The sequence below is a fragment of the Rhinopithecus roxellana genome, chromosome 11 (genome assembly GCF_007565055.1).
Source record: "Rhinopithecus roxellana isolate Shanxi Qingling chromosome 11, ASM756505v1, whole genome shotgun sequence".
Lineage (NCBI taxonomy): Eukaryota > Metazoa > Chordata > Mammalia > Primates > Cercopithecidae > Rhinopithecus > Rhinopithecus roxellana.
Window position 1 is genome coordinate 24026661 of NC_044559.1, and position 21559 is coordinate 24048219.

General features: G+C 39.0%; 1 protein-coding gene across 2 annotated transcripts in view; it reads right to left on the reverse strand.

Annotated features, from left to right (window-relative positions):
- BTRC (beta-transducin repeat containing E3 ubiquitin protein ligase) overlaps positions 1-21559 on the reverse strand; it is a 202300-nt gene that overhangs the window by 12721 nt on the left and 168020 nt on the right. For both annotated transcript variants that reach the window (XM_010356122.2, XM_010356124.2), the window contains 8 exons: positions 20735-20921; positions 15446-15542; positions 14367-14504; positions 13749-13867; positions 11935-12184; positions 11372-11490; positions 10198-10308; positions 8472-8550 (listed from right to left, as the gene is read on the reverse strand). In XM_010356122.2, coding sequence (XP_010354424.1) covers positions 8472-8550; positions 10198-10308; positions 11372-11490; positions 11935-12184; positions 13749-13867; positions 14367-14504; positions 15446-15542; positions 20735-20921 — 1100 coding nt within the window. The remainder of the gene's footprint in view (positions 1-8471; positions 8551-10197; positions 10309-11371; positions 11491-11934; positions 12185-13748; positions 13868-14366; positions 14505-15445; positions 15543-20734; positions 20922-21559) is intronic.

Here is a 21559-nt window from a genome sequence, read left to right on the forward strand (position 1 = left end):
TCTCGATCTCCTGACCTCGTGATCCGCCCATCTCGGCCTCCCAAAATGCTGGGATTACAGGCTTGAGCCACTGCACCCGGCCTTCACCATTTACTTTTAAGGGGTATGTGTCTTTATAGTTAAAGTAGCTTTCTTGTAGACAACATATAGCTTAGCCTTCTTCTTCAAATTGCTCTGTCAATTTCTATTTTTTAATGTGAAGTAGGAAAAATACAAAGAAAACCACGCCAAGACACATCATAAGCAAATTGCTGAAAACTAATCATAAAGAGAATATCTTAAAGGCAGTCAGAGGAAAAAGATACATAATTTAGACGAGTGACTTCTAACTTCTAGTCAGAAACCAAGCCAGAAGAAAATGGAATGACATCATTAAAGTGCTGAAAGACAATGTCAATCTAGAATTCCTTTTTTTTTTCTTTTGAGACAGGGTCTCATTCTCACCCAAGCTGGAGTGCAGTGGCACATTCATGGCTTACTGCAGCCTCAATCTCCCAGTCTCATAGGATCCTCATACCTCAGCCTCCCAAAAGTTGTTGGGACTACAGGCATGTGCCACCATGCCCAGCTTATCTTTGTATTTTTGAAGGGAAGAGGTCGCCATGTTGATAGGCTGGTCTTGAACTCCTGAGCTCAAGCGATCCACCTGCCTCAGACTCCCAAAGTGCTGGGATTACAGGTGTGAGACACCATGTCTGGCCTATACGGAATTATTTAGCCAGCAAAAATATCTTTCAAAAATGAAGGCAAAATGAAAACTTTTTCAGAGCCAGGCGCAGTGGCTTGCACCTGTAATAATCTCAGCTACTCAGGAGATTGTGAAGCAAGAGGATTATGTGAGGCCAGGAGTTCGAGACCAGTCTGGGCAACACAATGAGACCCTATCTGTAAAAAAATAAAGAAAATTAGCCAGATATGGTGGCACAAGCCTGTAGTCAGCTATGTGGGAGACTATCAGGAGGATTACTTGAGACTAGGAGTCCAAGGCTGCAGTGAGGTATGATCTTGCCACTGTACTCCAACCTGGGCTATAGAATGAGATCCTATCCCTTAAAAAAAGAAAAAAAAAACTTTCCCAAGTAAACAATAAGTGAAAGTATTTGTCACCAGTGTACCTGCATATATGAAATGTTAAAGTAAGTTCTTTAAGCAGAAGGAAAATGATATCAGATGGAAATAGAATTTATACAAAGGAATGGGAGGCAATAGAAAAGGTAAACATGTGGGTAAAAATAAACTCTCTTTTTTCCATTAAAAAATTTCTTTAAAAGACCAGAAGTTGGTGGCTCATGTCTGTAATCCCAGCACTTTGGGAGGCTGAGGCGGGCGGATCACAAGGTCAGGAGATGAAGACCATCCTGGCTAACACGGTGAAATCCCATCTCTATTAAAAACACAAAAAATTAGCCGGGTGTGGTGGTAGGCACCTGTAATCCCAGCTACTTGAGAGGATGAGGCAGGAGAATCGCTTGAACCCAGGAGGTGGAGGTTGCAGTAAGCCGAGATCATGCCACTGCACTCCAGCCTGGATGATAAGAGAGAAACTTCATCTCAAAAACAACAACAACAACAACAAACCATGAATCAGGCCAGGTGCCATGGCTCATGCCTATGATCCCAGTACTTTGTTGAGGTTGAGCCCAGCAGTTGCAGACCAGCCTGGGCAACGTGGCAAAACTCCATCTCTACAAAAAAATACAAAAAAATTAGCCAGACGTGGTGGCACTCGCCTGTGGTCCCAGCTACTCAGGAGGCTGAGGCGGGTGGATTGATAGAACCTGGGAGGTTGAGGCTGCAGTGAGTCATAGGTGTGCCACTGCACTCCAGCCTGGGTGACATAGTGATACCTTGTCTCAAACAAACAAAAACCATGAAGCAAAGGCTGTCACAACTGTAAGAAGAAATAGACAAATTCAGGGAGACATAAAAATTCCTCTCAATAATTGGTAAGGACAAATAGAAAAATCACTAAGGATACAGAAGTCCTGAATATTATAAACCAACTTAATTGACATTTTTTGGGATGTAGCTAAAATAGTGATTAGAATTACTTCTAATAACATTTATAGCTTCGACTGATTATATTTAAAAAAAAAAAGTTTCAAAGTCAATGACCTTAGTTTCTACCTTAAGAAGCTAGAAAAAGAAAAACAAAATCAATGAAACCGAAAAAGGAAACATGACTGTGCTCCTACAGACATTAAAAGGATAATAAGGGAATATGATGAATAACTTTATTTCAATAAATTTGATAATTTAGATAAAATGGCCAAACTTCTTGGAAGACAAAGTATTAAAGTTGACTTCAGAAGAAATATTAAATCTGAAGAGTGCTGTATTTATTAAAGAAACTGAAGTTGTCATTAAAACTTTCCACAAAGAAAATTCCAGGTCTAGATGCTTCACTAGTGAATTCTATCAAGCATTTAAAGAAGCATAATATCACGTATGCAAACTCTTAGAAAATGGATGAGGGAACACTTCAAAAATTATTTTATAAAGCCAACATTATCATGACAGTCAACCAGAGACACAGAAAATAAAGCAACAAATCAATATCCCTTACAAACACAGATACACACACACACACAAAAATCCTTAAAAAGATATTAGCAAAGTGAATCCAACAACACATAAAAAGGATTATACCTCATGAACAAGTGGGGTTTACACCAGCAATGCAAAGGATTTAAAGCTTAAAAAATTCAATGCAATATACCAATTAACAGAATAAAAGTGAAAAACCATATGATTATCTCAATGGATCAGATAAAGCATTTCACAAAATCCAACATGCATTCCTCACAAAAACTCTCAGCAATCTAGGAACAGAAGAGAACTGCCTATTCCCCTGATAATGGGGTCATTATGAAAAACCTATAGCTGACATACATCTATATATACATATATGTGAAATGGTGAAAGACTGAATGCCTTTCGCCTAAGATCATGAACAAGAAAGGGACATTCACTCTTACCAATTGTTTTCAACATTGTACTGGAGGTCTTAGCCAGTGCAATTAAAAAAAAAAAAAAAAAAAAAAAGAGAGAAAAATAAAAGATACACAGATTGGGAAATAAGTAAAAGTATATTTCTATGTATTTGCAATGAACAATCAGAAACCAAGGTTTAAAAATACCTTTTCCAATAGCATTAAAAATACAAAATATTTAGGGATAAATGTGACAAAAGATGTGCAAAACCTTTACACTGAAAGCTACAATGTGGCTGAGAAATTTAAAAAGACCTAAACAAATGGAGAGATAAAGACTCAATATTGTTCAAAAGTCAATGTTCTCCAAACGGATCTAGAGTCAAAACAAGTCCAACAAAAATCCCAGCAGGTGGAGTGGCTCAGGCCTATAATCCAAGCACTTTGGGAGTCTGAGGTAGGAGTACTATTTGAGGCCAGGAGTTTGAGATCAGTCTGGGCAACACACTGAGAACCCATACCTACTTTATTAAAAAATTAAAAAACATTCCCAGCAGACTTTTTTTTGGTTGAAATTAGCAAACTGATTTTAAAATTAACATGAAAAATCAAAGGCCCCAAAAACCTTTGAAAAAGACAAAGCTGAAAGACTCGTATTACTTGACTTCAAGAGTCGGTAAAAAGCTGCAGTAATCAAAATAAAATTATACTGGAATAAAGACAGACAAAAATCAATGGAACAGAACAGATTCCCAAAGTAGAGTCACACATATATGGTCAATTCATTTTTGACAAAGCTGCAAAAGCATTTCGAAAGGACAGTCTTTTGAATAAATGGTGCTGGAACAACTGGATATTCATGTGTAAAAAAGCCCAACCCTTTGATCTATACCTTGTACCATATGCAGAGATTAACTCAAAATGGATCATAGACGAACATATAAACTGAAAACTATAAAACTTAGAGAAGAAAACACAGGGAAAAATCCTTGTGACTTTGGATTAGTCAAAGGTTTTTTTGAGATACAATAGCAAGTAACATACGCCATAATAGAAAAAGTCAATACAGTGAACTTAAAATTAAGAACTGCTTTTTGAAAGACGCTTTTAAGAAAACAAAGAAACAAATTATGAATGTGAAGAAAATATTTGTGAATGACATCTGATAAAGCATTTGTAACTTAGAACACATAAGAGAATCTCAAAACTCAATAACCACTCAATTAAAAAATGGGAATAGATTTGAACACACTTCACCAAAGTAGACATACAGATGGCAAGAACAGATGTTCGACTTTATTAATCATTAGAGATACATGAATTAAACCACAATGAGAATGACTAAACTAAAGACTGTGCTCAGTACTGGCAAGAATGTGGAGTAACTGGAACTCTCATACACTGCTATACTATAATGTAAAATGGTAAACCACTTTGAAAAACAGTTTGGCAGTTTCTAAAAAAATTTTAAACACACACTTATACCATATGACCTAGTCATCTGCTCCTAGGTATTTACCTCAGAGAAATAAAAGCAAAAAGCATACATGCATCCCAAGACTTCTACATAGATGTTTATAGAAACTTTGTTAACAGCCAAAAATGAGAAACAATCAGTGAATGGGTATAATCATACAATAGAATACTACTCAGCAAATTTTCAAAGGAAATGAAATATGGATATACATCAACAACATGGGTGAATCTCAAAAATAATTGTACTTAAGAGGCTGGGCATGGTGGCTCACGCCTGTAATCCCAGCATTTTGGGAGACTGAGGTGGGCATATCACGAAGTCAAGAGATTGAGATCATCTTGGCCAACATGGTGAAACCCCGTCTCTACTAAAAAAACACAAAAATTAGCTGGGTGTGGTGGCACACACCTGTAGTCCCAGCTACTCGGGAGGCTGAGGCAGGAGAATCGCTTGAACCCAGGAGGCAGAGGTTGCAGTAAGCCGAGATCATACCACGGCACTTCAGTCTGGCGACAGAGTGAGACTCTGTCTCAAAAAAAAAGAAAGTGCTTAATGAAAAGAGACAGGCAAAAAAGTATTTAATATATGATTCCATTTTTATACAACCTAATCAACAGTGCAAACTAATCAACAGTGACAGAAAGCAGATCCATGGTTGCCTGGAGATTGGGGCAGGGGGAGGTGGGATGGGCTCTGATGGAAAAGGAAGGAGGGACTAACCAAGGGGCATGAGCGTATCTTCATTATTTGTGGTTTCACTGGTATATACATATGTCAGAATTTATTAACTTGTACACTTCCTTTTTTTTTTTGAGACAGGGTCTCACTCTGTTGCCCAGGCTGGAGTACACTGGCTCAAGCAATCCTCCCACCTCAGCCTCCCAAGTAGCTGGGAGTACAGGTGCTTGCCACCATGCCTGGCTAATTTTTTGTTTCGTTTTTATAGAGATGAGGTCTCAACATGCTGCCCAGGCTGCTCTTTAACTCCTGAGCTCAAGCGATCTGCCTGCCTCAGCCCCACAAAGGGCTGAGATTACAGGCATGACCAACTATGCCTGTCCAAGTTGTACACTTTCAGTATGTCCATTTATAATATGTCCATTATACCTATATAAATCTATTTTAATAAACAACTCAATAAATAAAATGGTTGCAAGATCTGAATGGTCACAAAAGAAGATAAGCATTCACAAAAAGATGTTCAGTATTATTAGCTACAATAGAAAGACAAATTAAGCTAACAATGATATATCGCTACACACCCCACAAATGGGTCTAATTTAAAAAAATACTGACAATACCAAGTGCTGGCAAGGATATAGAAAAATTGAACTCTTATACATTGTTGGTGAAAATGTAAAATGCTTAAATTAAAAAAAATTTTTTTAAATAAATAAGTAAGGATGAGGTATTGCTATGTTGCCCAGACTGGTCTCAATTTGCAAAATCCCACGCCACTTTGGGAAATAGCTTGGCAGTTTCTTTTAAATTTTAAGAATACACTTTCATAAAATCCAGAAATCATACTCCTATATCTACCCAAGATAAATAAAAACAGTATGGACATAGAAAAGACTATATGGAAATGTTCTCAGTGGCTTTACTAAGAATCAACAAAAACTGGAAACATTCCAAATGTCCTTATATTGGTGAATGAATAAACAAACTGGCTAATTCATACAGTGGAATACTACTCAGCAATAAAAAGCAACAAAGTATTTATACATACAACCACATGGATGAATCTCCAATGAACTTAAAAAAAGCCAAACACAAAAGGCTACATGCTCCATGATTTATTAGATGTTCATGAGACAGCAAACTATAGGGATAAAAATCAGATGAATAGTCGATAACAGTTGCTAATGGGTAAGGGGAGTAAATTGATATGAAGGGGCATAAAGAACTCTTGAGGATGATGGAAATGTTGTACATGTTGATGTGGTGACGGTTACACAACTGCAAAATTAATAGAAAAATGTCTTAAAGAGTGAATTTTGCTGCATATAAATTGTGCCTAAAAACCAGACTTAGATTAATTATAAATGAAAGAAAATACACATTTTAGGCCTGGCACAGGGAGGCAGAAGCAGAAGGATCACTTGGGTTCAGCAGTTTGAGGCTACAGTGAGCTATGTTCATGCCTGTGAATAGCCACTGCACTCTAGCCTGGGCAACTGTGCCCTGCCCCTTGTTGTATTTAAAGCACAGTCATTTTTTAAGAGAGAGGTTCTCTTAAAAAGAAAAACTTTCTTAAAAAGGAAAAGTATACATTTAAAAAGATATGTGTGAAACATGTAGGTAAAGCATGTTTGGTATGGTAAGAATGTGCTTTAAATACCACAATGGGCGGGGCATAGCGGCTCACACTTGTAATCTCAGCACTTTGGGAGGCTAAGGCAGGAGGATCACTTGAGGCCAGGTGTTTAAGACCAGCCTGGGCAACATAGTGAGACCCTGTCTCCACAAAAATTAAAACGGTGCTGTGGCTAGAGCCTGTAATGCCAGCTATACCTGAGGGCTAAGGCAAGAGTACTGCTTCAGTCCAGGAGTTGGAGGTTGCAGTGAGCTATGATTGTGCCACTTCACTATAGCCTGGGTGACAGAGGAAGACCCTGTGTTACACATACACACATAAATCCAACAAGGAAGACAAGAAATATAACCTCTTTCTCTTCTTGAGAGCCAAGAATGCCTAAATGTTGACAGTCAGGATTTAGTACACTGGGTTTCAAATGCTTGCTCTCATCTTTTCTCCGAGTGCTGCAAAAGATTCTGTCCACCCTGTTGCTCCAACTAATTTTCTTTTCTTTTTTTTTTTTTTTTTTTGAGACGGAGTCTTGCTCTGTCGGCTGCGTTGGAGTGCAGTGGCCAGATCTCAGCTCACTGCAGGCTCTGCCTCCCGGGTTTACACCATTCTCCTGCCTCAGCCTCCGGAGTAGCTGGGACTACAGGCGCCCGCCACCTCGCCCGGCTAGTTTTTTTTGTATTTTTAGTAGAGACGGGGTTTCACAGTGTTAGCCAGGATGGTCTCGATCTCCTGACCTCGTGATCCGCCCGTCTCAGCCTCCCAAAGTGCTGGGATTACAGGCTTGAGCCACCGCGCCCGGCTGCTCCAACTAATTTTCTAATGGAAGTAGTATTTATCAATCCGGGCCCCTAGCTAACAACATGATAAAGAATTTAGTGCTTCTGAAAGTGATATTTCTCCTTCTGAATCACTTTTTTCCCCAAATGTCAAAAGTGGGTATATGGGGAATAAAAAAGATGGGTTCAAGTTGCTGGAGGCACTAGCTCATGAATAGGCTGCAGAACTAAGGGGCTGACGGAGGGGTGGGGGGGCGGGTTCAAGCAGATTCCCAGAGCACTTTTTTTTTTTTTTTTAAGATCGAGTTTCACTCTTGTTGTCCAGGCTGGAGTGCAAGCGTGATCTTGGCTCACTGCAACCTCCGCCTCTCAGGTTCAAGCGATTCTCTTGCCTTAGCCTCCCGAGTAGCTGGGATTACAGGCGCCCACCACCATGCTCGGCTAATTTGTTTTTATTTTTAGTAGAGATAGGGTTTCACCATGTTGGTCAAGCTGGTCTTGAACTCCTGACCTCAGGTGATCCATCCGCTTTGACCTCCCAAAGTGCTGGGATAACAGACACGAGCCACCGCACCCAGCCCCCAGGGTACTTTTTGAAGGCACAGGTGTACAGGTCCTCAGATTTTGGACAGGTTCCAATTTGAATAATTATACTCTCTCTCCCTTAGTACCCCCTGCTGTTTCTGGTGGATACAGAATTCTTATTCACTTCCTGCACTAAACTGTTGTATAGAGTTGCTGTGCAGCTGTTAAACAGCTGCCACATTTCTCTCCATATATAGTCTCTAAAGCATTTTTGGATGAAAGGAATTATATAAACATATTTTATTGTCATGTACTGGTTGCCTTACCACTTAGTTGTAGGTTTTGTGAGGTTGTAACTATTAAATTCAAATCCATATTCCACAGCACATCAATGTTTAATTTCTTCCCCCACCTGCTCTCCAATGCTCTCTAAACAGTAAGGCTCTTACCACAAGGGTCCGTAGACAGAGTGTCCCTGCAGGAGCACGGGGGTCCAAAGCAGCCACAAGATCCCACACTTTAATTTTTCTAAAGATCAAAAAGGGGACAAAAATGCTAGTTAAAAGCAAAAGTAAGAGAACACAGGGAAGAACAGCAGAAATTCATGGCAATAAATATGGATGGTGAGTATAGTTGAAATGTACGTGATTAACCTACAAATGAGAAACAGGCTAGCTTTAACCAAACTGAAGACATTTAATAGTAAAGTTAAACCACACTTTGGGATCAAGAGGAGATCTTGTACATTAGACCTCTTAATGATATTACATAGACCTAGAAATCTACAACTCTGAGGCATCCTCTTCCTGGTCACTTCTAAGAGTGGCCCAGGTCACATGTACTGAGGGACTGGGGTCCATGTAAGAGCAATGGAGTTTATATAAGTAAGCCCTCATCTTTTGATTTAAGTAAGTGTAGCTCTTCCAAAAATCTTTTATAGGCCATGTTTCCTCAAGGTACATAACAGAAAAATTTCAAGACAGGTGGGTACAGATCAAAGCCAGGGCAGTAAGAAAATATTGTCTTGACCAAGCTGGAACATGTCACCACACTCTGAACAATTTCCCAAGGTTGTAACAGTGATGGCTGACCCAAAGCAGAAGAAGTGAGCAGGTTCTTGCTGCTTGCATTGGCTAATTCATTTATCAGTATAGTTAGCTCATGAACTAAAATAATGTTGTCAGTTTCTGATATTTAAAAAGTTGCCAATATTTGAACTGTAGCCTTCTACCCTTCACCCCCAAAATCAGGCAGTTTGACAAAAAGAAACGATAAGGAGTCCTTCGTAGGTGAATAACTCTTTTTTTTTTGAGACGGAGTCTTGCTCTATCGCCCAGGCTGGAGTGCAGTGGTGCAATCTTGGTTCACTGCAACCTCTGCCTCCCTGGTTCAAGCAATTCTCCTGCCTCAGTCTCCTGAGTAGCTGAGATTACAGGCGCCTGCAACCACACTTGGCTAATTTTTGTACTTTTAGTAGAGACTGGGTTTTGCCATGTTGGCCAGACTGGTCTTGAACTCCTGACCTCAAGTGATCCGCCTGTCTCGGTCTCCCAAAGTGTTGGGATTACATGCACAAGCCACTGTGCCCAGCCTACTTTTGTTTGAATTTACTCTGTGTTTAGGACTGGTGGACGTGGGGTCCATTCACATTAATGGAGTCCATAAACCACTAGAAATTAGAAGAAAATAAAGATGACTAAACTCATAAATGAAATGCTAGGATGACAAGTGATGACAAGAGAACTGTACTTTTAAAAATTACTAAAAGAGATAAAAAATCCAAGAGATCAAAATTCGAGATCTTACCACACTAAGTCCCCAAATACTGCCCTCTAGTGTTTCTGTTTTGTTAACAGGTTACCATTTTACATGGGTAGCCTGTTAACACTGCGTTTTTCTTGTTTTGCTTTACAGGGCAAAACAGTCAAATACATAACCAAATAACCAAAATATGAATGGCAACCATGTGCAAACAAGTATAATAAAATGACTGGAAAGAATATTTCAGGACACTAAACCAAGGAGAGGTAAATATACAGATTAAAGAAATATGGTATCACTTTGTGTAAAATCTATAAGCTTTTAGAAACAAGGAATGGTAATGTTTAACACCATAAACATAAGGAAGGATTAAGATGTAGATTTTCTCTTTTTACACTCTGTTAGCACACTCACCCATCATAGGCCCCACTGACTATCCTCTTGTTATCAAATCGAATACAACGCACCAATTCCTCATGGCCTTCTAACACTCGTAAACATGCACCACATTCTATGTCCCATAATCTGGAAGAGAAAATTGAGTCAAGTGAATTTTCACATATTCTTTTCTAAGCCTGAAATGTTATAATACACTTTATATGCCTTCTAAAAATTCACAAAATAAAATTAATCACCACCCACACAGATATGTATTGCTTTCAATGTAATTTATTTCCTTTCTGCTATATAACTCACACAGAAAAATGTAGGTTTAAGTTCAAACATAAAATGTATTTTCAAAGCACAGTGCTTTATATAATTCTGTAAACAGGTTCTTCCAGGCATAAAAACGAATTCAACGTACACAGCTGCCTGAGAAGGAAATGACCGAGCTAAGAAAGTAGTTTCCTGAAGTCATCAAACTGAATGAGATACAGATTATCAGTGATGTCCTGTTCTCACAAAACACCTCCCCCTCTGCCATGGTGGACACTTCTTTCACCACTGTCCAGGACAGTTCTTCTCAGAGAATGGAAATGCAAATCTCAAAAACTTTTGTGTATTAATTAAAAAAACTGTATGTTTTCAGAGCAATTCAAGTGATTTCTAGGAATAATTTCCTTAGATATAACAAACAGTAGCTCTGTTGTTTTTTTAATGGCCTTTTCATCCTTTTAGTACTTCACTGAAGGGTGATGATGGATAAATCTTCCAAATTCTAATCATGTCTATGTCATTCATCTTTGTGAAGGGAAAACCCCAAAAAGGGCTTCCAACTGTGAAACCTTCATAATTTCAAATACAGGTAACTCTCTGGCCAATTATGTAATGCTAAGACAAAAATTACATAATTTCTAGTAAGGAAACAAATCTTTTCATTTCTTGAAAACAATGGCAAAGAAAAGGCTTTTAGCTGTTTATCAGCACTTTTCAACTGTAGACAGGAGAAATTTAAAAAGAAGGCCAACAAAAGGCTTTGCTGTGCTGCTTCTCTGCTTGGGGCAAACTTCTAACCTGTTAGAAGCTACAGAAAGGAAACACAGTTGATTATAAACATAACAAAATTACAGACTTGTATGATCTGTGCATTAGTAATGAATGGGAGCATAATATCGATCCCTTATGATACAAGGTACTAGGTGCTCACCTGATAGTGTTGTCAGATGAGCCACTTACTACCAGCCTGTCCCTGTACTGCAAACAGGCAATGCCTCGTTTGTGTCCATTTAAGGTCCTTACAAATTCACAAGTACTTGTGTTCCATACCTGAAAAAGAAAATGGCATTGAGCAGTTGATTTGGTGCTTTTACTGATAAAATCTATGGCAACTGGAGTCTTAGGGAAGCAGAAAACAGGACTGAACCATTAGAGGGAAGTCAACTTCTCAAACAAATAAAACAAAGGACAATTTAAATTCATGGTAACAGAGGCTAATTTGCAGTTGGCTGTTATCACATGAGAATTCCTCAAATTGATTTACTCTTCTAGGGTTAGTCTCTTCTCACACTCACGATTATTTATAGGAATAAAATACCTCGGCCAAATTGTCACACAACGTCTCACTTATTACCTTTTCACTTGTAGAATAGTCTCTGAATTAAATATTACATTTTTCTGCACCAATGTTTAAATATGAAATTGCCCTTGATCAAATTTTCATATGAATTCCCTGATTCTAAGTTGGAAACTTACTGAAAAATGCCATATTACCTTTATAGTTCTATCCCCAGATGCAGAAACGATGTACTTGTCATCAAAGTCTACAACATTGACAGCAGCTCGGTGTCCGACCAGCACCCTCCGGAGGGTAATGTCAGTTGGGGAGGCCATATCCCATACAGCAATGGAACGATCTTTGGAGCAGGTCACCATCATGCCATTATTGAAACGCAAGTGCAGAACTGCTTCACAATGGTGAATCAACGTGTTTAGCATTTCACCTGTATTTACATCCCACACTCTGGAAGCGACAGATGAGATTTAGATGGTACTCAAGCTACAATCTGTTACCTATATTTGACCATCATGCGCCCTTCCACCCCTTATATTTAGAGAGAGTGCCAGACCGGGAGAGTGGGAGAAGGAAGGGAATGGGATGCTGCCAGTGTGTCCTTAAGACATACTGCTTGAAATATGGGCACGTTATGGAGGGCAAGGATGAGGTGGCAGCCACTGTTACCTAATAATTTGGCCCAGACTGTAAAACTTCTGACATTCAATTGGATACCATTAGTAAGATACATTTTAAATGGGGAATCTGATTAATAACAGTAGCATTAGTGCCCATCCCAATGATAGCCCTCAGGAGCCAGAAATGACACAGGCTAAGATGCTTCTGTCACATACTTAGTAATGTGAATTTGAGTTTGATTACCCTGGATCTCAGGTTTTATCATAAAGGTCAAAGGCCAAGATAACCACAACTCTAATTCTAAGCCCCCATTTCTGTGTTTTGAAGTAGGCAGAGGTTTAAAACAGCCCCTGCATTGTAAATATGGGCTTCACAGCAGAGTGTGGGGTCCTGGGATAGCTTGAGAATTTTGTGTGATGATATATTTTGATTATTCTATTTTTGTTTATTTACTTTGGGTTTTATAACATGTTATTTCCTTTTTCCAGTTTAGCCCCCTTTTATAGAATATCATTTTTTCTTTATAAATGATGTTAGCATCTACAGTGTTTCAGATTCTGTGGGGCACTCGCTCCACAAGCACCAATAAATGTTAAATGTCAGTAACTACAAGGACGAGTTTGCTATGCCTTTAAGTCAAAAGACAAAAAACAGGAACAGTCTTTTCTATTCACAGAGGGTAACTTGGAAAGGTAAACATTTAACTTTAGAGTATCTAACAATGCAGTTAACTGCTTTTTTCCTAGGTCTATTTTTTTTTAAAGTTACTTTTGAAGCATTATGTTTGCTAAATCCTTTAGCTTAAGGCAAAATTCCTAACAGAGGTTCCCAGCAGTGCTGCTGGTACCCAGAACTCAAGCTATCCCAGACTCCAGCAGTATAATGGCTATGTCATCAAATCACTAATGCCTCTGGAAATTGAGGGCCCCTCCCTGAGTGAAGCTCGCAATTAAAAACTGCAGGGATGGCAGGGGAGGGGCTGGCAAAGAGAGCACAGCTCACCTGTACATGTTTCAAAGGAGATAATACAGACCTGCACTACAGTTAAAACTACCTGAAAGGAAGGCTTCATTGCATTCATGTCATTCCCTCATGAGATGGCTTTTGTAAGGAATGCAAAGTTTACCATAAGGATAAGAAAAGTTTCTGTAATAGATGATCCTCCAAATTAATACAGAATGTGTAGTTTCTTAAATGTGCGAAAATGTAAACTTACCTCAAGCATCCCTAAATCAAGTTTTCTAGTTCTAGACTGACAGAAATGATGGGGACCTGGTGGTTTATTCTTCTTTAGTTTCAGAACTGTGCCGATATATACAAAATTACTATCTATGACAAAGAACAGAGTAGAGCTGATGTTTCAGAGTTCAAAAGAGCATTTGAAATTTTCTACCTGACCGTGGAATCCGATGATCCAGTTATGATCACTCTCTCATCATACTGGAGACAGAGGACAGAACCCGTATGGCCTGTGAGAATTCGCTTGCATTCCAATGTGTTTTTATCCCAGATCTAGGATGGCAAATAAGATCCTTTTGATCAATGTGATGATGGGATGCTGTGGAGACTTGTTGGTCCTATTATGTGTTTGATCCCCCAAAATAATCAAAGCCCAGAGTAGTGTGGAAAGCATTCGTCCCTATAGGTATAGCTAAGCGCACACACACACACCCACATATACATATATATAGCTTCAGTACTACGCAAGCTTTTATCCTTTTCATTAAGGAACAGGGTAGTCTATAATTATGTGAGGGCCAAAAGAGTAATAACCCATTTCAGTGCATTTCAGGAAGAGAATTTAACCCTAGGACTACCCATTTGTATAGTATTCTGGGGGGAAGCAGATGTCTGTCCTTTAAGGAAATGATTGTGGCTTTGGAACTGGAAACAATCTAAAATCTTCACTTACTTTCTAGAAATAATGCTTAGAGTTTATGCTTTGGACTGTGCTATGAATGTGGTCAGCCTCGCTCCCTCCGCTACCTTCCTACAACTGAACAGACCTCACCTTGATTGTGTTGTCTCGAAGGCCGCTTACTATTTTCTGATCATCATACTGTAAACAGTAAACTCCTTTGCTTGTTTCACTTCGGCAGTGAATTCTCTGTAAACTATGTCTTCCACATCTCCAATTAGATTCTATTGTCTGAGAAGAAGGAATGGGAAAGTGGCAGTGTTAGGAAACGCCTAGAATCAAACTCTTTTTGGGCTTTAATGACAATCAAAGGCTCAATGTTTACTCTATGGGATATACACAACTTAGGGAAAACTTAAAAATGTCTTTAAAAGGCTACTATCTACATTTATAAAATATTTTCCCTTTTGCAAGGTAATTAAAGTTTGTTTCCTAGAACTCCCCTGCCTATAATTTGTTCAATTAAATAATAAATCTGGTGGGAAGAGACTACTCATCAAGAGGAGAAAAGCTATGAACTATGTGAGGTTATACACTCAGTGCTCTTACATATGTGATGGCCATTGCTACTGATGAACTTCTGTGGAGGTTCAATTCAGAAGATATTTGAGGACAAGTTTACCAGTCACACTGCTATTGTATGAAGGGATCAATCTCTTTATCTCTCTCATCTACATATCTATTAGTAAACAATTTTTTAAAGCTTTAAAATTTTGCCTAGCAATTTATTTTACCTACCCTACTTGCCTGTAAAGAGACTGATTTTTTCTTTTTTCTTTTTTTTTTGATGGAGTCTCACTCTGTCGTTCAGGCTGGAGTGCAGTGGCACGATCTCGGCTCACTGCAACTCGTGCCTCCCAGGTTCAAGCAATTCTTCTACCTCAGGCTCCTGAGTAGCTGGAATTACAGGCGTGTGCCACCATGCCTGGCTAATTTTTATATTTTTAGTAGAGAAAGGGGTCTCACCATGTTAGCCAGGCTGGTCTCAAACTCCTGACCTCAGCTTCCAAAAGTGCTGGGATTACAGGCGTGAGCCACCACAGCCAGCTAAGAGATTGATTTGCAACTCATGTCAATAAACCTTAATGGGCTTGCTGTAACCATATTGTGACTGAAGAATGCTGATAATTCTGTGCCACTGGGTAAATACCCCAAAATACATAGATTCTTACCTCAATGTCTTGTATAATTTTAGGATAAAGTGCTCTATAAAAAGAGTTGGGAGGAGCATTCCCATCAGGAGGTTTGTTTTTGAATAAATACTGTCCCCTAAAAAAAATAACAAATATTTCCCAATGAAAATCATGACATTATATATTTATATACATATATATTTTGAGACAGAGTCTTGCTCTGTTGCCCAGGCTGGAGTGCAGCGGCGTGAGTTGGCTCACTGCAACCTCCTCCTCCTGGGTTCAAGTGATTCTCCTGCCTCAGCCTCCTGAGCAGCTGCGATTACAGGCATCTGCCACCACGCTGGCTAATTTTTGTATTTTAGTAGAGATGGGGTTTCACCATGTTGGTCAGGCTGGTTTCAAACTCCTGGCCTCAAATGACCTGCCTGCTCGTCCTCCCAAAGTGCTGGAATTACAAGCGTGAAACATCACACCCGGCCGACATTATATATTTATAAGGAGCTTCATATATTTTCAAAGTGTTTTCACAGTTACTATTCCATATACTCTCCATAGCTGCCTAGGGAGGAGCAAAGGTAAGCCTGATTTCAGGAGTCCCATGTCAAAGAGCAACCTTCTGGGCTCTAAGGAATCTGACCAACACTGATTTGCTTTTGGGTAAAACATCATTATTTCCAGTGTAGAACATCGGAGTACCAAGCCTTTGGGAATATTATAATATCAGTAAACAAATGGAATATGTATAATCAGAATTCATCTATTGGTCTATTAAGACTACTGCTTAGATTCACTGGCCTCATCTTTTGGAAATTTTGTTAGTAATGGTAAGTATTACCTTTGAACTAGCACACACCCTATAATTTTTTTTTTTTTTCTTTTACTGTGTAGTGGTCCCCAGCATTGTATACAGCAGCAATGCCTCTGGCATGGAGATCACTTTTTCTAGGTCTTTATCTGTGTGGGTAAGGTGGCTGCTCAGTCATCCAGGCTGCTGCTAATCAGTGCAACTATGTTTTGAAAGGAGCAATTCAGTTCATTTCAACAGAAAACAAAAGGATCACAGGTGTGTCCAGCAGCAGCTAGGGAAGAAGAAAAAAAGAAATGCCTAAGAGCACTGTGCTATCAAGTCTAAGGCATGAAACTGACTTTCACAGGTGTGTTCCTGGCTGTGTATATACATACATGTACTTAACCGCCTTCCCTGATTCCAGTGAGCAACATTTGTTAGTATCTCCTTCCTTATGACAGCACATCTCTGGAATACTCGTATCCCAAGCTAGATCTTTGCTACAAAAAAAAATCAGTAAATGGCAATCACTTCCTGCTGGGTAAAAAATTTAATTCCTCATCCTGAAGTTAAGAACCCACCAAACACGGTGTGGAAGCTAGTAAACCCCACTATGGGTGTACTAACTGCTGTTCTCACTGGCACTGTGCCTTGCAAAGTGGAGATAGGCAGAAATGCCTCTGAGTGTAATCCTGGCACCAGAGAAATCATGTTTTCTCTGGGCCAGTCATCCACTCCTCCCTCTATAGCTCCATTACAATATAATTAATTGTTTGGTGTCTCCAGGAGTGTTTCTCCCCTGCCCTCTCCCTATTATACACCTTGAAAATTAGTTGACAAAATTTCCTATCAGGAAGGTAGCTGCCTCTAACTTCTGTATTAATACAGAAAAGAAAATCTGAAAAAGAGAAGTGAAAATAATACTTACAAAGATGGGGATTAATGAAACATGATACACCAGCATAAACAAAAGGGGAAACAAGATGTGTTATGAAGGAATTCCGGATTAATGGTACATTTCTCTGTACAATATTATTCTACAAACACTTTGCAGGCAAATAATAGATTTTGAATGTGAAGATTTATTTAAGTCTGATTCCTCAGCCCACCCACATTCTTAACTACTTGTTTCTCAATGCCCACCATTCCTGAGATTCCTGTCTTCTTTTAATCTCTAGCACTCCAAGACTTTCTTCCTATACAATGATACTATCTCTGCATTCTAAGGAAAGAGAACCCATATAAGCTTCTGATCTTGTTTTCCACCTCACTGCATTTACTATGTCTTGGTAAAGTACCTGAATTTCTTCAGATCAAAGTGCTACAGAAAGGGGTGGCTAGGCATTGAAAACTGGCTTCTGTCTTTATGTTTTAAGTCAAAACCTTTCATGATGGAAGATCTCTGACAACAGGGACTACTTCTACGTGAAATGCCTAGTACCTACGAGAATGTGAGTACATGATAAATGTTAAATATTAAATTCAGAATGTTATCATAAAATGTGATCTGCTGATTAAGAAAATTGACTTTTCCCAAGTGGTCTTTTATTATACTTTTAAGAGTTACCATTACTGAGCAGAGAGCATATTCAGTATTATTCAAAAGAGAAAACTACAGAGTTCATTCCCAGGGGAAGACTGTCAAATCCATCTAGACATAAAATACAACATCAAAGACCAAGTTAAAACTTAAGAGATACAAAGCTTTATTAGAAAACTGTATTTACTTACTATTTTTGATTAGTAGAAATGGAAGAACCTTTCAAAGCTAGCATATGGGGAAAGGTGTAACACAGAAAGACTTTATTGACATATCAGGCTTGGTAAGACAATTTGAAAGAAGCAAATAAGAAACTGATGGAGTAAAATTTTTTTTTAAAAAAGGGAGGACAACTGACACAGGAATAAAGGCAACATGTAAAAATAGAAGCAGCAACAAGAAAGTCAAGGGAATAATGGAGGAAGTCGACACGGGATGTATAAATACTTGGAATTTCATGGGGTGTATCATGGGATTAAGAGGATAAATGTGCCCAAAGACAAGGGGATATAGTCAGAACTCTGAAGGATACTCAAAAGAGCGGGAATGGGTTTCTGTGGATAAAGAGATAGGGGAAAAAGGTGGTAATTAGTGCTGGATCCTGGGTTATTTCACCTACCCTTTACAAAGGCTCAAAAGCCATCTTCTCAATGATCATTTTTTCTTTGTAACTAACATAACAGATCTTGCCATTTAGTGCCAATCCCAAGCAAACCTGTGGAGCCTTCTACCTTTGGCATTTTCATATCCATCTGCCAAGAACTGCCTACTTACTTCTTGATTTTTCTGCCTTCAAAAAAGGACTCAGCAAACTCCCAATGTCTGATGAAGGTTTACTGTCATTTACCGTCCAAATGGGAACACAATGTATTTTAACAGGGAACAGAACCTTTATAGCTAAAGGAATGAATCCCCTTAATTGAAATTTCAGGAGTTATTTGGAGAAGACATTTTTTTTTTCTGAGGGACAGAGAAATCTTCTCAGCTGCCCCAAAATTCTCCCATGTAAACAGTTGCCTGCTGTATCCCCAAGGCTGGTCCCAGCACTCAGCAAAATGATGGACCCTGAGTACCATATAACTCTATTTTTATTTGCTTTGTTGTACTATTAAAGAGTTTATTTTCAAAGTATGAAGTAAGTTATAAAAGATTGCTATTTTTCTATGTAGTGAAATAAGTGAGAATTAAAAAACATATTTGAGAAGTAGTAATGTGTGTCTGTGTGTGTGAGAGAGAGAGAGAGAGAGACAGAGAAAGAGACAGGGTCTTGCTCTGTTGCCCAGGCTGGAGTACAGTGGCATGATCATAGCTCACTGCAGCCTCAACATCCCAGGCTGATGCCATCCTTCTGCCTCAGCCTCCTGAGTAGCTGGGATTACAGGCATGTGCCACCAGGCCCAGCTAATTTTTTAATTTTTTTGTAGAGATGAGGTCTCACTATGTTGCCCAGCCTGGTCTCAAACTCCTGGGCTCAAACAATCCTCTTGCCTTGGCCTCCAAAACTGTTGGGATTACAGGCGTGAGCCACCCTGCCTGGCCAACAATATTCTTTGCTACATAGCCTAAAAATTGCCTAGTTTTTTTGTTCCTTTAATTCAATTTGAGAGAAAAATTAAACAGTCTTCCTAATAGCCAGAATGATAAAAACCTCTGAAGCATTTGGTATAATACAGGTTACTGTATTTACTATGTGTTAATAAATTTCAAAGACAGAAAAAAAGAAAGAGAGCCAAATATATTTAATGAAAATTCGAAGGAAAGCTGGCCCATGAATATTTATCTTTTACAAGTGTTCTCTATTTTTAACTGTTTTCCTCTTTATGATCCAAGATAAACAACTGATAAAATTAATTTGGAAGGACACCACTAAGCACACACATGCCTATTATAATGTTTTCTGTCAATGAGAATATTTAATGTCACCTTTATTACTACGTAGCTTTCCTATAGTGACATTCTGGAGACATACTCTGAGAGAAAATTATTTAAGGAAAGATATCTTTCAGAAGTTCTAATGAAATGGCACTGTTAAGAGAACCACAAAAAAAGTAGTGAGGTCTCTTAGACTGCTAACTATATGATGCTTTGGGGAATTCGGAATTAAGTCAGAAAATCTTGAAAAACAGAAGTCTTAAGAAGAAACAATGATCTATACCGAATTTCATTTTCACTTTTTCTGATGGCTAGAGTTCTTATTCCACTTGGGCATAAAAATAATTTTTGATTACAAAGGTGACAAAACACCAGACGCATAAGATAAAGGCAAGAAATTTTCTGAAAGAAAAGAAAATCATTTGTCTTGGATTATTTTAGGGGAAAGCTATACTGGATGGTTTCTATGTGATTCATAGAATTTGGCTCATAAATTGCCCATCAGTCCTTTTGGAGGATACCAACTTTTTTTTTTTTTTTTTTTTTTGAGACAAAGTCACGCTCTGTCACCTAGGCTGGAGTGTAATGGCTCAATCTCCACTCACTGCAATGTCCACCGCCTGGGATCATGCGATTCTCCTGCCTCAGCCTCTAGAGTAGCTGGGATTACAGGTGTATGCCACCACACTCGGCTACATTTTGAATCTTTAGTAGAGACGGGGTTTCGCCATGTTGGCCAGGCTGGTCTCAAACTCCTGGCCTCAAGTGATCTGCCCACCTTGGCCTCCCAAAGTGCTGGGATTACAGGCGTGAACCACTGTACCCAGCGGCAGGATACCAACTTCTGCCCAGATAACAGAATGCTTTAAACAGGAGGGCTGGTAAACTTTCCATTATTTTTTGCAAAGCAGTATTAATACAATATCATGTCATTCTGTGAGTGACAGGTAAGAAGAAAAACTGCTGAGTACATGAGCACTTGTTCTCTGTTACATTTTAAGCTGCAAATCAACAAAATCACCATATTAAATGAGAAGTGGTCCCACTGGCTCCCCAAAAATCTTTCAGTGACTGTGAATGGCCAGGTCCTAAAGCTGTGTAATAGTAAGAAAAGTTAAAGGCTCACCACCCTCTTCGTTCTGCCAGGCCTCTCCACAGAGAATCTGTCCTGACCATTCTCTCGATGAGCTTCTTCCACAGCATGCCATCAGAGGTCACTCGGTACCATTCCTTGCATACAAGTTCAGCAGCACATAGTGATTTGGCATCCAGGTATGACAGAATGTTTTCAGCAATATGATCCAAACCCCGAGCTTTCAGTAGGGGGAGGAGGCAAAGAAAAAGAACACAGAGGGTGGTGAATGATTTTTTACAAAAGGTCCTTTAAAACAGAACAGCATTTGTTCTGCTATGAAGGCACATCATTGTCCCTAGTGTGGTCCGGTTTCTTTTTCAAACAGAGGCTTGGGTAAAATGAGTGTCAATAATTTACAGAAATGAACAGTATTTTCCATCTTCCTTTAGATAAGGAAGTTAAAGTTAACAACCAGCAAACCCCCCAAGACATTAAAAATAAAAAGGATTCCAGAAAACAATTCACATCTATCTATATGGATTTCAGCACTAGGGGATGTTCTATGGATGGCATCTCAAACTCTATGATTCAGACCCCCCCAAATCTCTATATTAGGTCCATTTCTCATTCTGTTTCTATTACTGCTGCAGTTCCAAAGCTGTTCGGTTAAAGAAATATCCTTTAAATGTACTGGGGGAGAGGCACTAAGTCAGAATGTGCTGGGTTATAGAATTTTGGGCATGCAGAAAGGAGAGAAGAAGGAAATACAGAATGGCATGGAAATATCCCAAGAGAAAGACAGAGATGTATGTTTAAGTTCAAGAATGAGTTTAATTTCAGATTAAACAACAACAACACCAACTATATTTGAGAGTA